Source organism: Podarcis melisellensis, assembly GCF_964234715.1.
Source record: "Podarcis melisellensis genome assembly, chromosome: 3".
Classification (NCBI taxonomy): Eukaryota; Metazoa; Chordata; class Lepidosauria; order Squamata; family Lacertidae; genus Podarcis; species Podarcis melisellensis.
Window position 1 is genome coordinate 70,854,251 of NC_138530.1, and position 21,711 is coordinate 70,875,961.

Consider the following 21,711-nt stretch of genomic DNA (forward strand, 5'->3'; position numbering starts at 1 on the left):
AACAGCCAGGGTTTCAAAAGGCAATTCAGATTGGAGCTTCTGGGGGAATTAAGCCCCCTGCAATTGGCCTATCTGAATCCTCCCAAAGTGGCACACAGTTGCCTGTATGCTTCACACCCATGGGGCAATCAGCTGTTTGAGGAGGCATGTGGAACTGGGACTATGGTAGCAATGAAAAAGGTAAGACGTTTCCTCTCTCCGTGCTATGACTCCACTACAAATGCCCCCCCAAACAGCTGATTTTAAGTTTAAAAAACAGTGTGAGATCATGCCTAGTTAGGCCCTTAGATGAAGCACAAGTAGCAGTGGGTGAGTAGATGGGAAACAAATTTGGCAGCAGCAATTTATTGATGCGTACTTAGAATGAAAAAGTAGTTGCATAGCTATCATGTAGTATTCTTCCATGCTTCATCCACTATAAATGCCGTGTTATCAGAAATTTGTGAAGCGGTTCTAGATTTCTGAAGATGCTGCACACCTTCAACTGTAGAAATGTACAGCACAAAGAAATTCTCCCACAATATTTTAATATAAATTCAATGAAAGATAAATTTACACTCTGGCACTGCAGAAAACTAGGCAGTTACAACTTTAATACCAAATAAAGAGTAAAAAGAAAGAAAGGAAGAAGCAGCAGCCACCTGCAGACAATGCTAGAGATGTTACACTAAGCTGGTATCCATCTTTTAATATAAAACATTTATTAAAAATAAGATCTGTAAAAAGGAGGATTGAGACATATGTACAGTAGTTTAGCACAAAACACATAATTCTATGAAATAAAAATAGATATTAAAGTGCCCATTTACAAGACATAGGTGGTCAAATGGCAATGAAGCTGCAATGTGCTTTCAGTTACACCTCTTGGAAGCATCTCCACAAAGGCAGTAATTCACTAATTGCACAAGCTCCACTGGCTGAATGGGGCCTATGCTAAAACAGCATTTGATGAATTACTCGTTAACTGTCTTATATACATATATACATAATATTCTTTGGATTTATTTCATTATAAAAAGAAAATCTTTGAGTAAGAATAGAAACCTGACTTGTCAATAATAATTATAAAAAAGGAGTCATGGTAAAAATGAAGAGTTTCTGAGCATGTATCCAAATCTATGCATCTGCAAATATAATGGGATTGAGAAAAATACCTGGAGGTGAGGGAGCATAAAGTATATTGCTTATCCCATCTCACCACAAACAGCCTGTCCCTCGGTGAATGGAATGGGTTGTGGTGTGGGGGGCTGACAGGAAGGGTGTGGATTGCTGAATATTGGGCTCCTGCAAAAAGAAGGTGCCCCTACCCAATTTTTGGTGACTTCTGCTTTAGCCCCCATGTGCTACAGCCCGCCACACTCAGCAGCATGCCCTAACACCCAGGAAAGGCCTTTTGGTAGTGGGAGGAGCTATTAAATGTACCTCATGCTCATCACCTTTCGTAAGCATTTTTCTGATCTAGCCCATTAGCTATATCCATCTGCTCCACAAAATGGATAATGGTGAAGAGAAACATCCAGGACTTGATGGAACCCATCTTGGAGCTAAAAATAGCAACAGATAGACATCCTCTGCCTATCTGGGTCTCTGCACTAGGCTTTCCTTCATATTTTCAAGCCGGGCTGTTGGGTTTGAGGGGATTGCCCTCACAAAGAAACAACAACCGTGTTGCACATATAAAATCTTTGTGTATTTCAACATGACCAACAACTGCTGTTAAAATACAAAAACAATTCTAACAACTTCTATTATACTGTACACACACACACACACACTCAGAAATATCCAATGTATTTGGAAATTTGAGAGTACTGCCAAACAGTATTTATAAACAGGTGCATCATCTTACAATGCTGAAATGAAAACATTTTTTCTCCCAAATTGTGCACTTTCGAGGATAGAGTGAAGCTTATGAAGTGTATACTTCAGCTTCATGAACACAAAGCTAGACACAAATCTCCTCAGTTTAATTTAATTTTAAAATATCTTACAAAGGATATTCCATTTAGACCACTTCATTTGGTCACTTTCAGCTTATAATACTTTGAGATTGGAAACATTTCAGATGAAGTCTTCTGAATTCCCCATATGGTATATGTGCACTGTAATACTGAAATACCTGAGGCAACCCATCTTTATATTCTAATGTCAGGTCATCTTTGTTGCAGAATAGGTGTTCCAAAATCTCAGGTGTTCACCAAGTGATGAGAAGTTTAGAGTTCTCCAGTACGGCCTTCAGTCCCACAGTTTAATAAGACCATCCCATCCACAAGTGATTACCTTGGATGTCTCATGTGGGTGCCAAACTGCACCTATACAGACTTTGTCATGGGCTTTCAATCGACTGTATAGTTTTGTTGTCTTCCAGTCCCAGATGTTGAGTTTTCCATCTGCATCACCTGATATCACATAGCTTCAAAGAAAAGAAATTAAAAATTCCTTCAATCCATTGAAACCAAATTTTGAAGGGTTATGTCAAAACACCAAAATACGGTTTAACACAGAAAGCAGATGAAATATTAATTGCTTTCCATGCTTACTTTCTACTGCAGGGTTTTTGCGATAATTATGCTAATCACAATGGCCTCAAAAGTTACCTGCCCAGCAGTGGGCTGCTTACAAGATGCTGTGTGCATCAGTTGCCCAACTGGTTGCTGCTGTGGTCAGTATCAACATGCAAATCAGCTGCTCAAAAGGGTTAGAATAATTAAACCAATTTCTCCTCATGCTGCTCTATCATATGACAAGGAAGGTGAAGACATCCCCCAATTCCTCCCCTCCCCCAAGATTCTGTCAAAAACAAATGGTACCAAAACATAGACTCAGCACTGCTAGTATTGGGCACCACATGTGCAGCCTTGACTACTGTATGGAGGAACCTGGACACTCACTCATCCTCCTCCCTAATCCGGAATCATTGTTACAGACTATACACATATGAGGACTCCTTGGACAGTTTAAAAACACCTTTTAAATCAATTTAGAGTCCAAAATCAGACCATGGGATAAAAGTCTAAAAATCAAAATGGGGCATGATAACCCGTAATAGCCAGATGAACTATAATGAAGCATACCTCATGTCAGGTGAAAAATCTACTTGGCAAGCATACCCAGCCACCATATGGCCCTTGAATATTTTCTTTTTATTTAGCCTGAATCTGTTTTGTGCTCCAAAAATCAAAATCTGGTTGTCCATCGATTGACAAGCCAGCCACTTCCCTGTTAAGAGGAAAAAAAAAAAGAATGTTAAATGTCATTCTTAAAATAAATTCATGCACTTAAGATTTCTACATCTGATATCCATAGTATATTTTAAAAAATAAAGCCCCAATTTTGCATTCTAAAAAGACACACAATCTGAGACATGGAATTATGAATTATTTTGGTTGCAATAGGACTTAACATGGATTTCTATTCTGCCATAAATATGGAGCCTCAAGCGCTAAATTCTAAAGCAATAAATTATTCTATGAGATGCCTAAGAAGATACGTTGGCTTACCATTTGGAGACAAAGTCACTGCTGGCATTGAGTGCATACTTGGTTCTGCTATGTATTTGAAATCTACTGGTATGTCCCTATGAAAGAAGAGAAATATATGGATGAAATACTACAAACATACACCTAGTAAACAAAATTAAGAGATGAGAGGGGCCTAGAGGTCTGCAGTCTAAATGTGTTTACTTGGCTATTGAATTCTGCAGTGTCTAACAACGCCATGTGTAATACACTTTCTTTCTCCCTGTGTTCCAAATTTAGGAATCATGATCTCCTTCAATGCAGAGAGTGGGTGGTCTAATGCCTAACCATTTTGAAGTGAAATGAGCCCCCTGCCCTGGACAATGTTGTGGGGTTTCTGCATTCTGTCATACAGTAGTTTGCCAGTTAAAGCAAAATGTTACCACCTGCTCATGAAAAAACCCTAGCCTCAAAACAGCAGTTGAGCACTGAAAGGTTGAGGGTATCAGGTGGAAATAAACCAAAGAACAATGGAGGAGGAAGGAATCGGCTGGCTTGAGCTTCTAACAGTTTAAAGTGCATTGGATGGGGTAGGGCAGCAGTGGGAGATCCTAGCCCACAGGCCTAATTAGGCCTGCCATTTGGCCAAGCCACACTCACCTGCCCTATTCCAGATGTCATAAATGACAGCTGGTGTGGGGCAGCAGCATTTTCCTCTCCAGAGCTCCCCTCCCTGTGTAAAACAACAAAGTGCTCTCAGGTTTGGGACTGGCAGCCAGCTTTGAATCTGAACCCTTTGGCATTATGCGCACTGTGGAGGTGGTTTTTAGGAGGGCTGGAAAGAGAAGAATTGGGGAGGAGTCTCTTTACCTATCATTCACAAACCCACACTATGTCACAAGACTCCTGATTCTATGCTAGCTGGAGCCCTGAAAAGGAGCACTCCTTAGGTATGCACTGCAGCACTTTGTTGCAGAGCTCTCTAGTTCTTTATTTTTGAATAATGCTCTAGACCAGGAGTCAGCAACCTTTTTCAGCCGTGGGCCGGTCCACCATCCCTCAGACCATGTGGTAGGCCGGATTATATTTTGGGGGGCAACCCAGAGATGCATTTTAAATAAAAGGACACATTCTACTCATGTAAAAAGCACGCTGATTCCTGGACCATCCGCGGGGCCGGACTGAGAAGGCGATTGGGCCGCATCCGGCCCCCGGGCCTTAGGTTGCGTACCCCTGCTCTAGACTAGGGTAGGGAAGCTTGAACCGTGGGCTAATGGGGGGAGGGCAAGGCTCAATCCTATTGGCGGCTGCTTCACCATTACTATGAATAGTTCCTAGTAATACCTCAAGATTTGCAGAAAGAAAAAGGCAGCATTCAGCATGATTTTCTTGTTTTTCAAAAATAAATAAATAAATACTTGAAAATAAATACATGGGAAGATCTGCCTCAAGTAGGAGAGAGTCAAAGGACTTCAGCACACTTACATGCTTCTGTACAAAGAATAAAAGATTTCCCACTAGAATTTTCTTTTGCTTCATGATTCTGCTCAAGGCATTTAACTGTTTAGTTTTGGTTAACTAAATGGTCTTTGGAAACTCTTGAGAATTGCTATGGCTGATATAAATATCATCAGCGTCTGTGGGTGGCACTGAAGATTTAACAATGCAGAAACCATTCATTACACAGCTACATTAACCTCCATAATATTTACATACATCACATTAATGACAAATTAGATGGAGTGTAAATGCTCTCATGAAGGTTAATTGCAGCTTAATTTTGTTCATATAACCATGAGATCATATAAATTCAAAGTAATCAAATTCTACCACTGGCGCTTTGGGCCAACAGAAAGACCGGAAAGCTTTTTTTTAGAAGATTCACTCACACCTTTAAGAAGCAAAAATGCAACGGTGCAAACCTATTTCCCTGTTATGGCAAATAACTTCAGTACTTCATGTCCAGCTTTTATGCAGCACATCATTAAAAGGATCCTTACAGATTTTAGATAAACCACACATTTATTAGTTTTTGTTTAAGAAAACAAGTAACCCTCACCCTGAAGGGCACAGCAAATCTGAGTAGACAGGATGTGAGGGCCCTCAACCAATCTCTCACTCGCTATACCAAACATTCTGCTATTTTGAAATTTATTATTCAACTTCAGAAGTCATTAAAATGAAGTCAAAATGCCCCCCAAGAAAGATTAGAGCAGGAGCCCAGTGCAACAGCACTCTTTTCCACTTTAGATTCCCAGCAACTGATAATTAGAGCTATACCACTTCGGATAATGGAGATAGTACAGACACTAGGTGTAATTGTCACTCCATGAATTTCTCCGATTGCATCTACTGTGATTTCCATATTTCATCTACCCATTCCTCATGGTTATAGTAAATGTTCATAGGGCCCTTAAGCATTATGAAGTGGTACTGGTAAAGCCAGTAGGTGGTGCTCTTTCCACAGAGTCAATAACTAACCAAAGCCCAAACAAATAATTTTACTGCAATGGTTCCATTTAAAAACAAGAAAGAAAGAAAGAGAAAGAAAGAGAAAGAAAGAAACCTGACTAAAAGTATGTCTTCATTCCGATAATTCCAGTCTCTTGAACTGGGAGTAAAATGTTTGTGTCTTGGCATCCTTTCCCGAATAACCCACTATTTGACACAACACTGGAAAGCATACTCCTTTCTTTTCCATATTTGCCCATTGTTTCTTCGACAACATCCCCTTTAAATGTGGAGTAAACTGTGGTCCCTCCTAAGTTTTATCTCAGGGCTGGTACAGAGATGCAAGCTAACCAAGGTTTAGGAATCAAGCCATGTCACTTTATGCTATATCTCAGCATCATCAATTCCAGAGAAGGGGAGGAGACTTGTGACTCCAGGTCCTAAAACTTAGATTCTACAGCATAAATTGCAAAACCGAGTCGAGAAATTACTAAACATTCTGGATGGGGTAGACTCACAGAAAAGAAGTCTAAAGTTCTGCAACCAGTTGGCATCATGGCTATATTGAGAGGGAAAGTATAAAGAGAATACATTCACTACTCAAACTATATTTTCTTCCTCTCTTATAAAAAAGTCAAGACACAATTTTTTTTTTACTTACCATTCCCAGACTCTTAAACTCTTGTCATCAGATGTACTCACAAATCTTCTATTCTCATCCACGAAAACAATGGTGTTAACAGCACCTAAATGCCTATCATACTCCTGAACAATTTCTCCACTTCGAATATCCCACTGCAAGACAAATCCAAACAAATCCTTAAAAATGTTGAAGAAAATGATCCATTTTTTAAAACCAAGTATTTTGTAACAGAAATAGCCTATTATTACTGCAACGATAGGAAAGGAATTCTGGTTAAATAGTCAATTGGTTTGATCTTCAAATTGTTTCTGCATGATCTTTACCAAATACTCTGAATTTTCTAACTTACCTGTACGATTTTCTTATCTGACATTCCTGCTACAAAAAGATTTTGCTTATCTTCATCTGGATTGAATTTGACACAATAGGGAACTTTCCTGTTTGTGAATCTTGAAATACACTGTCCTAGAGGGGGGATGGGAGGGGAAACAGATCAATGAAGAGGAAGAGATTCACATACCCAGCTTCTTCGTTTTCTGTTGTAGCTGTTGGGTTGTATGGTGGTATGACAATTTTGCACATAATAAAATAAGCCTCAACCTATATTTCTGAAGGGTGTGCCATTTGCCTTAAATCTAGATTACCAAACCCAATCCACTGAGGGCCATTTCATGCAATACAAAGCAACAAACCTGGTTTTGCCAACAAATGTAATTTCTGGAGTACAGAAATATAGGCAGTTACCCTCAAACCACTCTAACTCATCTAACTCAAGATTGTTCGCAGTGGTCCTGATTGGCAGTGAACTCCCCAGGATTCAGACAATGGTGTTTCCAGCCCGCCCTGAAAATGCCAGAGTGTCAAGATGTTCTATCACTGAGCTATGTTTCCTTATCCTATTTGATAAATACACCCTTATTCACTTTTGAACCAACCATTTTCCAGAACGGTTTAAATGCATCCAAGAAGCAAAGCTATTCTAAGACAATAATGCTGTACAGGGATCTGTGCTCCTGCCACCCTGTTGCACTTTTAACAGTTGTATTTGTCATTCACAAAAATACAGGTATCAGAAGAGGAAACATAACAAGCATTCGCCTACCTGTCTCCGTGTCCCAGAGCTTAAGATACCGATCATATGCAGCACTGAGAAACTGAGTCCCAGCATTGTTAAAGCATATATCTCTAACAGCTTTACTGTGCCCTGCAGGACAAATATATATAGTATTAGTAGGAAAGGGTACCAGACGTTTTTCTTTTCGGTACTAGGGCAGTTGTTGGGCGCGCAGTGTCTGTGATTTGCAATATGGCTCCGGCACTTTTTATCTCCCCCTCTATTCAGTCCTCCCATCTCCATCACCCCTGCTTCCCCTTAAAAGCAAGCTATTCTATCCAATTAAGAGCACAAACCATTTGGGCTCAAGTGCTGTGACTGTGGTTCTCAATCCAACACTGGAAACTAGGGATACAGCATCTTTTTGCACATGCAGTTCTCAATTCATCAGTGGCTGTGCACAGGGAGGCCCAGGTCCACCTGTGCACCATCCCTCACTAGGATCAGGGTGTCCTTAAGCTACTTCACATGAACCATAGTTTTTAAAATGCAAGTGGAAAGAGATGCTGAGCAAAAATACATATATTTCACGTTAATGACCCCATTCTAAAAACAAGCAGCCCTGAAGATCCGGGGGTGGAATAAGCTATTTGTTGGGGTGGGAGCTTCCCTTGCCCTCCCCTCTGGTACCACCCAATTGCTTTACTTGGGATAAACGTGTGTTTAGCTATGTACCACACATGAATGAATTGTACCGCAGGGAGGATTTTGAACTACCATGCTCAATAATTATTTTCTTAGCATCCATCACTTCTAATTATTCCCTTGAGGCACACATTAATATTTGGACATATTGCTAAAGGCAGCGCACAACTGGAATCTGACGCAATTATCATTTATTAAAAAGCTGATTTTTTTAAAAAAAAGAAATTAAAAATATTACCAATGAAAGTTCTTAAGCATCTTCGTTCACCATATACTTCCCAGAGCTGGTGGGTGGAAAATACATTTTACAATATGGTTTAAGGAAGACACAAAATGCAAGTAGAACAGCTAATGCACACAACTTATTATTTTAAATTAAACCCATCTTATTTTTGCCTCATTTATGAATTGCTTCCCATAAAATTTCTTGAAGCAATTCAACAAAACAAAACTTGTTAGCCTGTAGAGGTCAAGTCATATGTTCTGGTAACCTTTATTAATTCTTTCTGTTTCCTTCAATAATGAGGACTTCAAATAGATGTCCTACATCTGTTCAGCTACTCTGCACTGACACCTTGCTCAAAACAGGCAGCAATCCATCTCCATAAGTGAGGGAAAGAAATGCACACCTGCCTCTCCATAAAGCAGAGGCCTTCGTGCATAACAGCCCAGTTTTGTGCTGTTTCGACTTTTAAAAAATTCCTGAAAGGGGGCTGCAAAAAAAATGGGCTGTCATGCATGCAAACCTTTGCATGGAAGATGCACCTCACATGTTACAGTTTGTGCTTGAGCTCGAATAGAGAGGTGTATCCTCCTCCTTCATGCAAAGTGGATTGCTACTCAAAGTATGTGGAACAGGCTATGTTTTTCCAAACTGCTGTTAATTGAGACAGCATGTAGTAGTTCTCTTATGTCCCAGTCCACCACGCTAGCCACTGACCAAGGAGATTCCCCTTCCCACACAAAAAGTTTTTACGGCAGCCTGCTTGGTATATATTGCTTGTTGTTGCTTTACAATGATCAAAGAGTCACTGTATTTGTTTCATGATAAACAGAAGATTCCATTATGAACCTGACCTATTACTTTAGCGCAATAAAAAGGCAACAACTGAATTTGCCTTGACATGAGTGTCAAAATGGAGGCATATCCCAATACTTTTGATGTGAATTTAACCATCTGTAGGCAACAATAAGTGTACTTTCTGAAGGTACTCACCTTAATTTTACAGTCCATGGAAGAAGACAACAGCAAGTGGCCAGAAAGAGGAAACAGTCTGACAGCGCTGACTCCCTTATAAATAAAAACAACTATGAAATAGCTACAAATATTTTTCTTTTCTTTCCAAACATGTTTATATTTGATCCTATAGGAGACATTCATTGTTAAAGGGTGGCTGCCAATGCCACTAACTTAGCTGTTGGCACAGCAACAATTCCATTTGCTGATTCAACAGGTCACTATCTTGAATAGAGTAAGCAGCACAAGTTGCACTGGTGCCCACCAAATCTCTTAATGAAGAAACATGTATTGTGTGTTTGGAAAATGGGTTCCTTTTCAAAACATTATCAATTCAATTCTATTTTTCTTTATTTATACGGCTATTAGCCCATAAAGTATGTACGAACATAAAAGCACAGAAGCATAAAGACCAATATATCTAACAACAGAAGGTGAACACCACGATGCAAGGGTGGGTCATTGAGCAGTGACAAATAACAGCTTGGGGCTCGGAAAGATCCAAGGGACGGTTCACAGAAAAAGGAGAACTGGAGACGAGATCCGTCATGCACTCTCATCATAACTGTCCGATTAGTTTTTGTTGTTGTTGTAATTTTTTGGTGGTTTTTGTGTGTGAGATAACCGCATTCAGGAATCTCGCCACCTGCAGAGTTACAGAAGGATCTGTATCCTGCAAAAGCAGTGCGGCATGTGACTCAACAGGCCTGCCAACCAAGCGCAGTAAAGCAGGACCCAGGAATTTAGTCCTGGCTATGCTATGTAAGGGACAGTTGAACATTATATGTGGAAGAGATTCAACTGTTTTCCCGTCACACTCGCATAGCGGAGACACCAAACCCTTGGAAAATCTGTGGCTCAGCAGGTTCGATGGAAAAACATTGAACCTTGCACGAATAAATGCAAGTCGGTGTGGTACAGATGAAAGAGATGACATGTATGATGGAAGGCCAACTGGTGGGGTTATTCCGTGATACTTGGGGGAGCAGACACCCCCACCCCTGGAGAGGTTGTGTTGATTTTCAAGGTCTGCTAATCTTTGCTCGATAAGGCTTTTGGCTGAGCGTAGGTTCATCTTTAAGGAGTCCGCTGGGGAAATTCCGATGCTCAGAAGTTTGGCATGGATTTTTCCTACCCACGGATTAACAAAGTCATCCCGCCAGAGGCACTGAAAGAGGTAATGGTCGGGAAGTCTATGCCAGCTGGACAGCCAATAGCCAAATACTCGCTTCCAGATGACAGTCTCCAATGATGCAATCCTTAACTCCAGACGTATGGCTGCGTTGCTCACACACATGGGGAGTTTCAGGAGGCGACGGAGAAACTGATTCTGCAATGTCCCCAGCGATGTTAAATTGGACCCTGGGGCCCAGAGCGGGGCAGCATAACAGAGGGTGGAAACCACTTTTGCGTGGTACACCTTCAATGCAGAAGGGATGAAAACATTATCAATGTTTTGAAATCATGCTGATTTTTATTCTCACCCGATTTTTATTCTCACCGCTGAATTAAAGGCTCTGGTTGTTGCTGTTGTTTTTAAAAGTACAGCTTAATCAGTGGAATTCCCCCCTCCTACCTCCACCCCATGCATGGTTCTTGGGGTTCTCCCAACCCCATTTGGGGACAGTACAGGGGAAAGATTGAAGGCACAAGGAGAAGGGCATGACAGAGGATGAGATGGTTGGACAGTGTTCTCAAAGCTACCAGCATGAGTTTGACCAAACTGCGGGAGGCAGTGGAAGACAGGAGTGCCTGACGTGCTCTGATCCTTGGGGTCATGAAGAGTCGGACACAACTAAACGACTAAACAACAACAGGGGACACACATTGGGGGTAGTTCTGTTGCACTATTGGGACTCATTGCACTGGCTTTCGCTAGCGCAACAACTTCCTTGACTAATAATAATAATAAATAATAAATTTTATTTATATCCCACCCTCCCCAGCCGAAGCCGGGCCCATAGCTTCATATGACATATAGAAAAAGCCTGGGAGTAACTACTAAGCAGGCACTCCAAATCTAACTGAATCAAAGTTTTGCAGGTTTGCCCATGGCTTTGTGGACCCTGATGGATTCAAGTTAAGCATATTGCATCTAAATGACAGCTATATGTACTAAAGTTTGAGGAATAATTTCTGCCATTCCATTCCCACCATCTCCAAGGAGGCATCTGAATTTGTATAAGCTCCCTAAGAAAGTCCCAAAGATTAGCAACATAAAATCACAGAAACACACATGTAATTCTACAAAATGTACAGCGAGGACTACCGGTGCAAAATATATAAATAACCTCTGTATGAATAAGGAAACACCTTTCTCAAAGCCAGTATAGTTCACTAACAGGGACCCATGACAGGGAATTATTAGTTAGGAGACTAGCTGGCTGAGAGAATTGCATCTCAGGGGATTTGTGTGCTTGTATCATGGCTTAATGGTGAAAGAATGATGGCCTATATAGAGTGTGAAATTAAATATTCATAGTTCCAAATATAGTAATAAGGTTTTCACACACCATTAGCAAACGAACACTATTGTGCACCTAATGACACCGGTCTAAACTATGAGTGAGAATTGGGATAATGCAGAGTCCACTCCTGCCTCCACTGCAGAGGAATCTTTCCACTGCAGAGGAACCTTACCTAGTGGCAAAGGAAATAATTTGGCAAGTTTAGCAAATTGCTGAGCAACCATACAGTGCTGAATTTGGAAGACTTTGGACATTCGACCTCCTATTTCTCCTTCTCACTCCATATTCTGGTTGTTCTCCCCACCCACCAGAGAAGATTTGGAGGCGGCACGGGGGGAAGTTCAGCTGTGCTAGTGGGAGTCCTTGTGCTGGCTTCTGCTAAGAGAACTGGGCAGCTGAATCTACCCACAAGTGTCTCCACCTATATAGGATCGCCAAGTACTGAATTAATACAAGCTGGCACATGAAATATGTTTGTGCAAGGGCAATTTTTGGAATTGAAAAAAAAATGATGCTGGGCCCATAATTATGAAACAAAGAAAACTTAATATTTTAATTGTGTCTTACCTTTGTATGACCAGACCATACATGGATCTGTTTCTTAGGAAGGTAGCATTTCTCAGGGGGTACTGTTGAACGTAGGTTAACCCCAACATCCTGAGGAACATGAAGATAGGATCTCCCTTGATAGTCATACATGTCTTTGACTGCAAAATAAACAAAACAAAATTAGAACATGCAGATTTACAGTCTCCCTCAAATATGACATGGATGAAATCAGTTTTAGGACACAATGGTGATTAAAATGAATAATCTACTAACTACACAGCTCAAAAACTAGCTTCTCCTGACCAGATATACACATTCATGATCTTAAATACTTTATTCTAGTTGGCTTTTTCATGCCTCTTAGGTGACAATTTAAATCTCCATAGGCTAAAATGCTATACCCAACGCTGTATAATATTTATGTTTAAAATATCCAGCTCTGTATCAAGAAACATCAAAAGTGACTTGACTGCAATGTTAGGGTTTTTTTTATTGGTTTATGAAAATCCAATGAGAAACAATTGAGAAATACTGTTTGCAATTTCTGCACACACCTTGCAGTCTTTGAGGAAGGCACCAAGCAGTGAAATGTACATTAAAACACTGCATGTAACTTCAAATTTCAAAGTTAACTTGCAACTTATCATTGCATTTGTGGTGGTGGGCAAGAGGGTTCAATAAAAAAGGAGATGTGAATGAAGTCCTGCCACGTATGAATCTCAGGAGAGATGTGACAAAGAGAGGAGTGAAACATTAGGTTAAGTAATGCATGATGCAGAAGTGGGGAACAAAAAAGACTTTTCTCCATAATCCTATGAATTGCTTCCACATCAGCAGCAAAATTAAAAATGACAATTTCAAGCTTTTATAGTCAACAATGAAGCCTACATTTGTATATCGTCAAAAATGAGGCAAGATCAATATGTAATGATCTAAAAGTTGACAAAAGTAAAGATTAAAACGATTAAGTTTGATGTGGTACAAATGACAGCCAAGAAAAGGAGGCTGCCAAATTAAAATACAAGGAACTGACATTTGAGATGAATATACAAGCAAATGACATTTCCACAGTGTTCCCAATAATACAATCTGCCCGCAAGCTAAATTTAACCACATCTTGAAATTCTTTCCGGTGTTACCAGAAACAACAAAACCAGGCTGTTTCTAAGTTTCTTCCTTACTGAAATCCCTCTTGTGTCTCTGGCACCATGTTTTCTTTTAGAGATCGTTTCTTCCTACATGGTACGCTGCAAGAAGAACTAACGTAGCAAATAAATGACAACATACATTATTCCTCATAAACAAGTGTTTGAAAGTAGATGCAGGAAATGCAAATCAGCTGCTAAAGAAAGCACTTACCATGCAAAATAGTCTTCTCTTCTCCAGGCTTATCATCTTCATGTTTGCCTTTCTTTTGTCTCTTTGCTGTTATTTCATCCAGTTCCCTCTGTTCTTCCTATGTAGCCCAAACATTAAAAATTACCAGTCTTGTTTTTACAACAAACTCTAGAATATTTTCACTGAATTCACTTAAAGTTTCCAATTTTAATTCTATTTAGGGGGGGAGGTCAAAAAAGCATGTTAGAAGAAGAAGAGTTGGACTTGATATCCCGCCTTTCACTACCCTTTAAGGAGTCTCAAAGCGGCTAACAATCTCCTTTTCCCTTCCTCCCCCACAACAAACACTCTGTGAGGTGAGTGGGGCTGAGAGACTTCAAAGAAGTGTGACTGGCCCAAGGTCACCCAGCAGCTGCATGTGGAAGAGCGGGGAATCAAACCCGGTTCCCCAGATTACGAGTCCACCGCTCTTAACCACTACACCACACAAAGGTCAGTAAACTATTCAGTTTAGAAACAAGTTTTCACAAAATAAATTCTAAACATGTTTCCCAATTCTGATTCAATTCATTGCTTATATAGTCAAACCACAACAGCCATACACAACTCCAAAGTCTGCAGAAGTCAAAAGGGGGAACCCCAAAAGCAGTTCAGTATGAAGTGAGCAGAAAACCAAGTAGAGGGTGAAATGAAATTTACCAGCTGGAAATAAGGAGGGAGGAAGAGGTACAGGTATAAAAAGGGTAGGGAGAACACTCTTATTGACCTGATAAGTAATTTATTGGCTTACGGCAAGATGCTAATTTTAAGTTGCACCACTGAGTGATAAATGCCTACAAAAAATCAATGGACAAATGCAATATTTTACTATATCTGGGACTGGATACAGTGGCGTGTACCATACCTTCACACAGAAATCACTTTGATCACCTGCCACCACAGTGAAGATAGTCAGGGCATATGTGTGGGCTCAGAGACTGAGTCAAAAAGCATGGCATTTAGAAACCCACTTCAAAAGATGCTGCTCTAGCCACTGAGCTCTATGGTTGGGTCTCCAAGCCTCCCACACCCTGCCTAACAGTTTCCCTTTATGGCAGTGTCAGATTCCTCTTGTTAGGAACTAAGTCAGGCAGAAGGAAAATCCAGACACAGAACAAGAGCCTCCTGAGAAAGGCACCCAACATTGAGACGGGGGGGGGGGATTTTGCTAGGGGGGCAAGCACCCAATGGAGAAGCAATCAACCTTGCTGCTGCTTCAATAAGAAGCAGTTTCTGAATGGAAGGGAGCAATAGAAAGCACACAAATGGCCAAGAAGGAACAGCAGAGATGCGCATGTACAATATAAAAGAATTCAGCCCAACATGGTGGGTAGACACAGTTAACTCTGCACTGGCCACTTCTTGCTTTGGGCCCACTATTGGCTCCAGCTCCCACCCACCACTGGTGTGCAGCCCTGGCATCTCCTGTCACTCGCTGCGCCTTCAGAAAGATTGCCCAAATAAACCTACACTGATTCGGACAATGGGAACTTTTCAAGACTCTCCCACTGCAGCCCTCCGTGTCCCATCCTCAGAGTCACCAGAAGCTCAGGGGACTCTCAGGGCAGCATTCAATGCAATAAAAGCAGCTGGAGCTGGAAGGGAAAGCCAGGCACCCTGCTGCAAGGTGTGAGGAACTCCCCTATGACCACACATGGGACCCCAGACTAAGCATCACCACTACTATTCTACTTCGAAGAATAAACAAGGGGTGCTCACTTCTGAAGGTTTTGCAACATCCTTTTCATCAACATATTTTGCCCACGGTCCCAAGAAGCCATCAATGTTAGATGCATCATTCTCTTTGAATTTCTTCCGTTTCTCGGTTTTCTTTTGTCCTGTTTCAAACACAGTCAGACCTGTAGGCAGTAGAAGTTAATGTCTAGGTTCACTTTAAGAACAACAATGTACTCTTCCACATTCCACACTTCACCATTCCACTTGAATCATTTCAGTGTTTTCAGAAAAGAGAGAATATACTAGATTAGGGAAGTTGAGGCTTTTGTGTGCAACTGTTGGCCTTGGACATGCATCTTCAAATGATCTGTCAAACAAGAAACAAGCACTGCATGCAAAGTGAATGGTAGCTGTAAAATCACAAGATGATAAACCAATCAGCTCTCGATACGCTATATTTTATTAGCCTTTCCAGAGAGTTGTGCCTTCATCGGCAACTGACCTATCACCGCCTTCTGCACTCTCCAATGAAGAAACATCTAAGATGCAAATCTTGTTAGCATTTTGTCGAGGAGCTAAGATACACACAGTTCTTTACACACTATGCCTGACTTCTGCTATGTTCCAGAAGCAGTCCCTTTGTATGTCCAACATCAGTCGCTTAAAAGCACCTCCCTACTTAAGTAAACTACTATTTCATCCATTGTATACAATTTATTTTAAACATTTTATTAATGCACACACACACACACAACTGATTGAACTTTGTAATTAGGTGACGCTATAACAAATATTCTTTACCTTGATTCTTTTCAGCTTCTTCAACAGAACCAATATATTTAGTAGGAACTTCATAATTATCTATTGAGGGATCCAAAGCATATCCTGTGGAAGGACAAAACCGTAACATTTTAAGATTCACCTCTTGTGGAATATTTTTATTGGCAGAGCTCCAATTTCAGCCACCAACTCTCAGAAGACCTTTACCCTGAGGACACATCCATCATAGTGAAGCCAAAGCACAGCTTAGCACAAAGGAACAGACATGCAGCTTTCTGGAGAGGCAATTGTGACCGCTTTGCTCCTCCCTGGCCATTTTGCTGTTGCACTGAACTAAGTCATCATTCGGCTTAGCATGTTGTTGGAACCCAGTATACAAAAGTGTGCTTCTTTCGAACCTGATTTCACTAACGGAAGGGGACCTTCTGGATGCCAGAGAAGGCCTCTGTAGGGACACGTGCCCCTGTGCCTGCCATGCTAGCAACCCTTTCACATGGTGGATACATGAGAATAGCTTCATAGTTTATAGTCAATACTATCTTAATTCAGATAAAGACAGAAAGTAGGCCAATAATAACTTGGGTGATGTGGCAGGCCTCAACCAAAAGTATCTATTACTAGGTACCAGTATATTAATATGACAGCTACTAGTCACGGATCATCTGCTATAGAAGACGGGATCACTTTGCTTTCAGCAAAGAATGAACTGTTTAAACAAAATTCTCAGTCTGTTTATCAAAGCTGAACGTAGCAGACTGTTCTTGAATCTGCTACAACCAATGAAATACAATGTTAACTTGTTCATAAGAACAGAGATTTGCACACCCTGAGCTTACAGTACCCTGACTCAAAGTGGCAGATATTAACAACCTTAATGACCCTGTCAAAAGGCAGCATACAAATATAATTAACTGAATAAACATAGTAAAGTTTCCAGCTTAACAAACCTACACTGAATAATAGTTTTAGAGTGCAAAACTGCTTGCCTAATGAAAGTAGCAACTTTCCAATCCAACCCAGAGTCTGGTCAATTGTCAGAACCTAGCTGGTGAGGAGGGTTTTCATGAAAAATTTGCAAGGATGACCATGGTAAATGACAATTGTCTGGATTTTACTATTCTGATGAGAATTCCACATAAATAAGCCAAGCATTATAGAACCCAGTTTTATGCTGCGTGAGGTCTTTGCATGGGGCCAATGAGCCAATTTCTCAGTAGACTCAACTTCACAGTTCTTATTTAAGGCAGAAATGCCAATTTGGATGTATGTCAAAATCAATACAGCAGCTTATTTGTCCTCTCACTGTATTGATGCCATTTCTGGGACTATTTGTTTGCTCCCTCAAACCGAGTGATCGTGAATGGAGCCACTGGGTGAGATTTAATCTTCAGCGGGAGCTGTGTTCTCTATAGCCGCCTGCATTTCATTCAGCATCTTTTCCTTATGAAAAGGACTTTGAACAACTCCTACTTTATGCTGAGAATGTGAAAGAGATTCCTATCTTTTTTTCTGACAGAGACTTCCAAATGCAGCTGTAAGGGGAAACCTGCTGTTTTAAAAACAGACCTCTTTTTATGTAACTGGTCTCTGCTTAGAACCTTTGACTTAACTCCCCCCAACCCAATTACAAATAAGCAGGCCCACATGCGGTTCACCTTCCCCGTCACTGAGAAGTGAACCTGAATAAAATGAAAGATGAACACTGTATGGTTTTAGTCTTTAAAAAGAAGGAGACATTGGTGAGACTGCACTGCCTTCTCTTCCCCACCTTCTCTGTGGCAACAGAACTGACTCAGCCGTGGTAAGGACACAAGCATTAAATTGCCTTTGGGAGGTTACAAGCAAATGGCAAGTTGTCTAAAAGCACAGTCCAAAAACACAAGATTGACCAAGAAGGATCCTTTCCTTCCTTCCTATTTGACATAAATGAAAGTGATGTGGTCAACACAAGCATGTGGCTGCTAATAAACACTATTTGTTTCAGTGACATCCGGTCTATAAATGCTATCACTGCGAGATGGAATTATCCGCAGTGCCACTGGCCAGCATGCATGCTGACAAAAGGCAGCTGAATGGCTCCCTTCCAAATGAAACCACAGTTTGTCTATTCACACGAAGGTCAAGCTCAGGGTAGAATAATCCACTGGCAGCATGAAACTTGCTTCAATAATGCAGCAGGTAGAATCTTGCTTATAGAAATGTTTTATTACTGGTCAGAGTATGGAAAAAGAACAATACTCTCCCTTCTGATTCCTAGATATCGCTCTCCTTCCATATATCCCCTGAAAAAAAAAATGCTCCTCTGCAACCTGACAGCAAAGATGGAATGACTGGCTACCTTCCGAAAAGCGAAGAACTTCAACGGTCTTGACAAAGCATAATGCGTATAACCATATTTTAGCTGGTGAAGAATAATTTCTGAATGAGTGAATAATGTCAAACATACTATAATGCTCTTTCTAGGTTGAAACATAATGTACCTACTTAAAGACAAAATGCAAGAGTTGGGGCAAAATTGAGGCTTTGTTCTTTTTTTGCTTCTCTGAAAATAAATTCTAGTGCCCAATGTTAGCGTAAGGACTATGACCACCTCCCAGCACTGTGATGGTGGAGCACTAAGATGGGCCTGGAAGACAGCCTACTGGATGAATTAGATTTATTAGTTCCTCCTGCCAACATCCTAGCGTATTTTATTAGCCTGATGTAACTGAACAATGGTGCCTTTGTCTTATGCTAGCAACATTTTAGGCATGAAGTGCATTCCTGTGCAAAGAAGCCTGCATTCTTGGAGACAGACAATATGTCCTTCTCTGCACCCTGGTATTTAGAAAATTATTTTATTGTGGTTTTACAGAGAGAAATCGCTCACCATGTCATGGATGCAATAGGAAAGCAAAGTATTTTTCTTCTTATAAAGTACACTGAAACCACACCAATATTTAATTCCAAGGCAACATGTGCATATCCCCATAGATATAGACATTGCAATTGTGCATTAAGGGCTATCTTTGGAGAGCTCTCCGAAACAGTATACGCGGATGGGAGATAAAAAAAATTCTCCACAGACTGCTATCCATTCTCTCTACTTTCATTTACAACCACTTTCAGACATCATATTGGAATAGGCATTAGTGATTAGCAGATTCCAATGGCTTTGGGATTATTTGTAAAGCTGATGCTGCTCAGAAATGGTCGCCCTCTTATGTGTCTTGTTTGTTGTTATGTAATTTTTGTTTATTTGAAAAATCTCAATTAAAACGGGAAATTGCTCTCAGAACATCGGAGGCTACCTTATACCAAGACTAAGGCTATGTTTGAGTCAGGACCAGAGGCTCCAGCTGGTGCAGAAAGCTGTGGCTAGACTATTGATAGGGACAGACAATTGCTTCCACTCTGGTGCTTAAAAGCTTTCCCTGGCTGCCCATAGGCTAGGTTCAAGGTTCTGGTAGCAATTTACCAAGCCCTTAACAGCTTGGGTCCAGGATACCCTAAGGACCACCAGATTCATTATATCCGTTCCTTATCACCAAGTTCTTTGGGGAGTCACTATCAGCAGATCCTCATGTCTCAGATGCATAGCCTGGATCCACCAGAAGCTGTTATGGATTCAATTCTTCCAGCTGAAATTGCACAGGTCCCTCCCAGTTGGACGTCCAGCAGTTACTGAAGACTTTTATTGTTATTATTTCAGCAGACATTTTAACTGTGTTCTGATTTTATAGTTTTAACTGATTTTTATGTTCCTTATACTCTGCTAAATCACCTGTATACTACTTAGAGATTACTGTAATTAGTCCACATATAAATTGTTTAAATAAAGAAATAAGTCTGTCTGTCGAGCTCAATATCGGTAGCTACGCTAACTAGCTGTGGTTCTTCAGGGTTTCAGACAAATGACTTTCCACGCCCTATCTAGAAATGCTGGGAACTGTACCAGCATGTGCCCCATCAATGAGTATTCTCTAAAGAATAAAGGACAGGGTCTTCCTTTTTCTATGTAGCCATTCTTTTGGTTTCTTGAAGATGCTTCCTCCCTCTACTTGCCACAATCAATTGACTGTCTGAATATAGGATTGCTTAAAGCAGCAACACGAGGCTTATGGAATGGACACAGGGAGTCTTTTTAGACTTCAATCTTTTTGCACAATGTTTAGATGTACTTCTCAGAATTGCTGCCCTTGTGTTCACTACCACTATTGTTGTGAAACTCCTATTCACTGATCCTCTTACAGAGGACATCTACAAAATAATCTTCAAAGGCTATTGAATAGTGAAATACCATTCACTGGTTGACACTTCCTTCAAGTTACTCTTATAAGTAGGCTTCATTTTTCAAAGAAGCTGCTAGTGGATGTCAGGATTGAAATCATAGCACACAAAATTCAGAAAATATACAATACTCTTCATGATATTAACTACCACTTGAATTAACAACAGCACTGCTCCACTTTCTCTAGCAGCATTTCACAATTGGAACAGATTGGGTAACCATAACTCCTGGATAACCTAGCAGTTTCCAGGGGAACCAGCATGAAAAGGGACAGCATTAATGGTTCTAGGAATCAAAGCAGCTTCTGAAGAGACAAGAGTTTGGAGGCATGTCTTGCAGATATAGTATGCTCTGTACTTATTTAGTTATTTTAGGAAAATACATAATAACCAAAACACTTATCTCACCATGATGCATATGTTGGAGCAAGTGCAGTTCAATCTCAACAGCGCTTTCAACTTACATTAGAAGGTAGAAATTATTACTACTACTATTATTTAAATTCTGGATACTGCCCTATACCTGTAGGTCTCAGGGTGGTTCACAAAATACAGAATAAAAATAATCAAAACAATTAACAATACTAATGTATACAAACTAATAAAAAATACACTCCCCAGCGAAAGCCCTTAAACCATCCCCTAAACCACCCCCTAGCCCACAAATACAAATAAAGACATCCAAATGATCATATAGCAAATATAAATACAAATAAGTAGTTGTGGCATACTTTAACATACATTTAGCACATAGTAATTAAAAGAAGCTTCAGCTATCTTATAGACTCAAGTACATTTCTGCCTGTGTTGTATGCTGAATAATGAACTCCCACCTCAGAGTTCATGTAATTAAAATTTAGATTGGGGGGGGGGGATATTAGCAAATAAAAGAGTGACTGAGACGTGAAAGCTACCTGGCTAACTGAAAGCTGCATGCTTTGTAGTTTCTGACAATTCTGGTGGAAACAGGGATACGGCATACGCTACCTCTAGGTCTCCAAACTGGAAGACAAGGACCTCAAGCGGCTATTGGCTGTGTACTG

The 21,711-nt window shown here is 40.5% G+C and overlaps 1 protein-coding gene across 4 annotated transcripts in view; it reads right to left on the bottom strand.

Annotated features, from left to right (window-relative positions):
• Positions 1 to 329: 329 nt before the first annotated feature.
• Positions 330 to 21,711, bottom strand: part of CDC40 (cell division cycle 40) — an 89,058-nt gene continuing 67,676 nt past the window's right edge. For 2 of the 4 annotated variants that reach the window (XM_081905516.1, XM_081905515.1), the window contains exons 4-15: positions 16,421 to 16,504; positions 15,662 to 15,801; positions 13,925 to 14,021; positions 12,584 to 12,723; positions 9,528 to 9,602; positions 8,550 to 8,595; positions 7,655 to 7,756; positions 6,902 to 7,017; positions 6,571 to 6,704; positions 3,501 to 3,577; positions 3,075 to 3,219; positions 330 to 2,413 (exon numbers count right to left, since the gene is read on the bottom strand). In XM_081905516.1, coding sequence (XP_081761642.1) covers positions 2,236 to 2,413; positions 3,075 to 3,219; positions 3,501 to 3,577; positions 6,571 to 6,704; positions 6,902 to 7,017; positions 7,655 to 7,756; positions 8,550 to 8,595; positions 9,528 to 9,602; positions 12,584 to 12,723; positions 13,925 to 14,021; positions 15,662 to 15,801; positions 16,421 to 16,504 — 1,334 coding nt within the window. In that variant the 3' untranslated portion in view covers positions 330 to 2,235. The remainder of the gene's footprint in view (positions 2,414 to 3,074; positions 3,220 to 3,500; positions 3,578 to 6,570; positions 6,705 to 6,901; positions 7,018 to 7,654; positions 7,757 to 8,549; positions 8,596 to 9,527; positions 9,603 to 12,583; positions 12,724 to 13,924; positions 14,022 to 15,661; positions 15,802 to 16,420; positions 16,505 to 21,711) is intronic. The other 2 variants (XM_081905517.1, XM_081905518.1) reach the window with 1 other exon arrangement.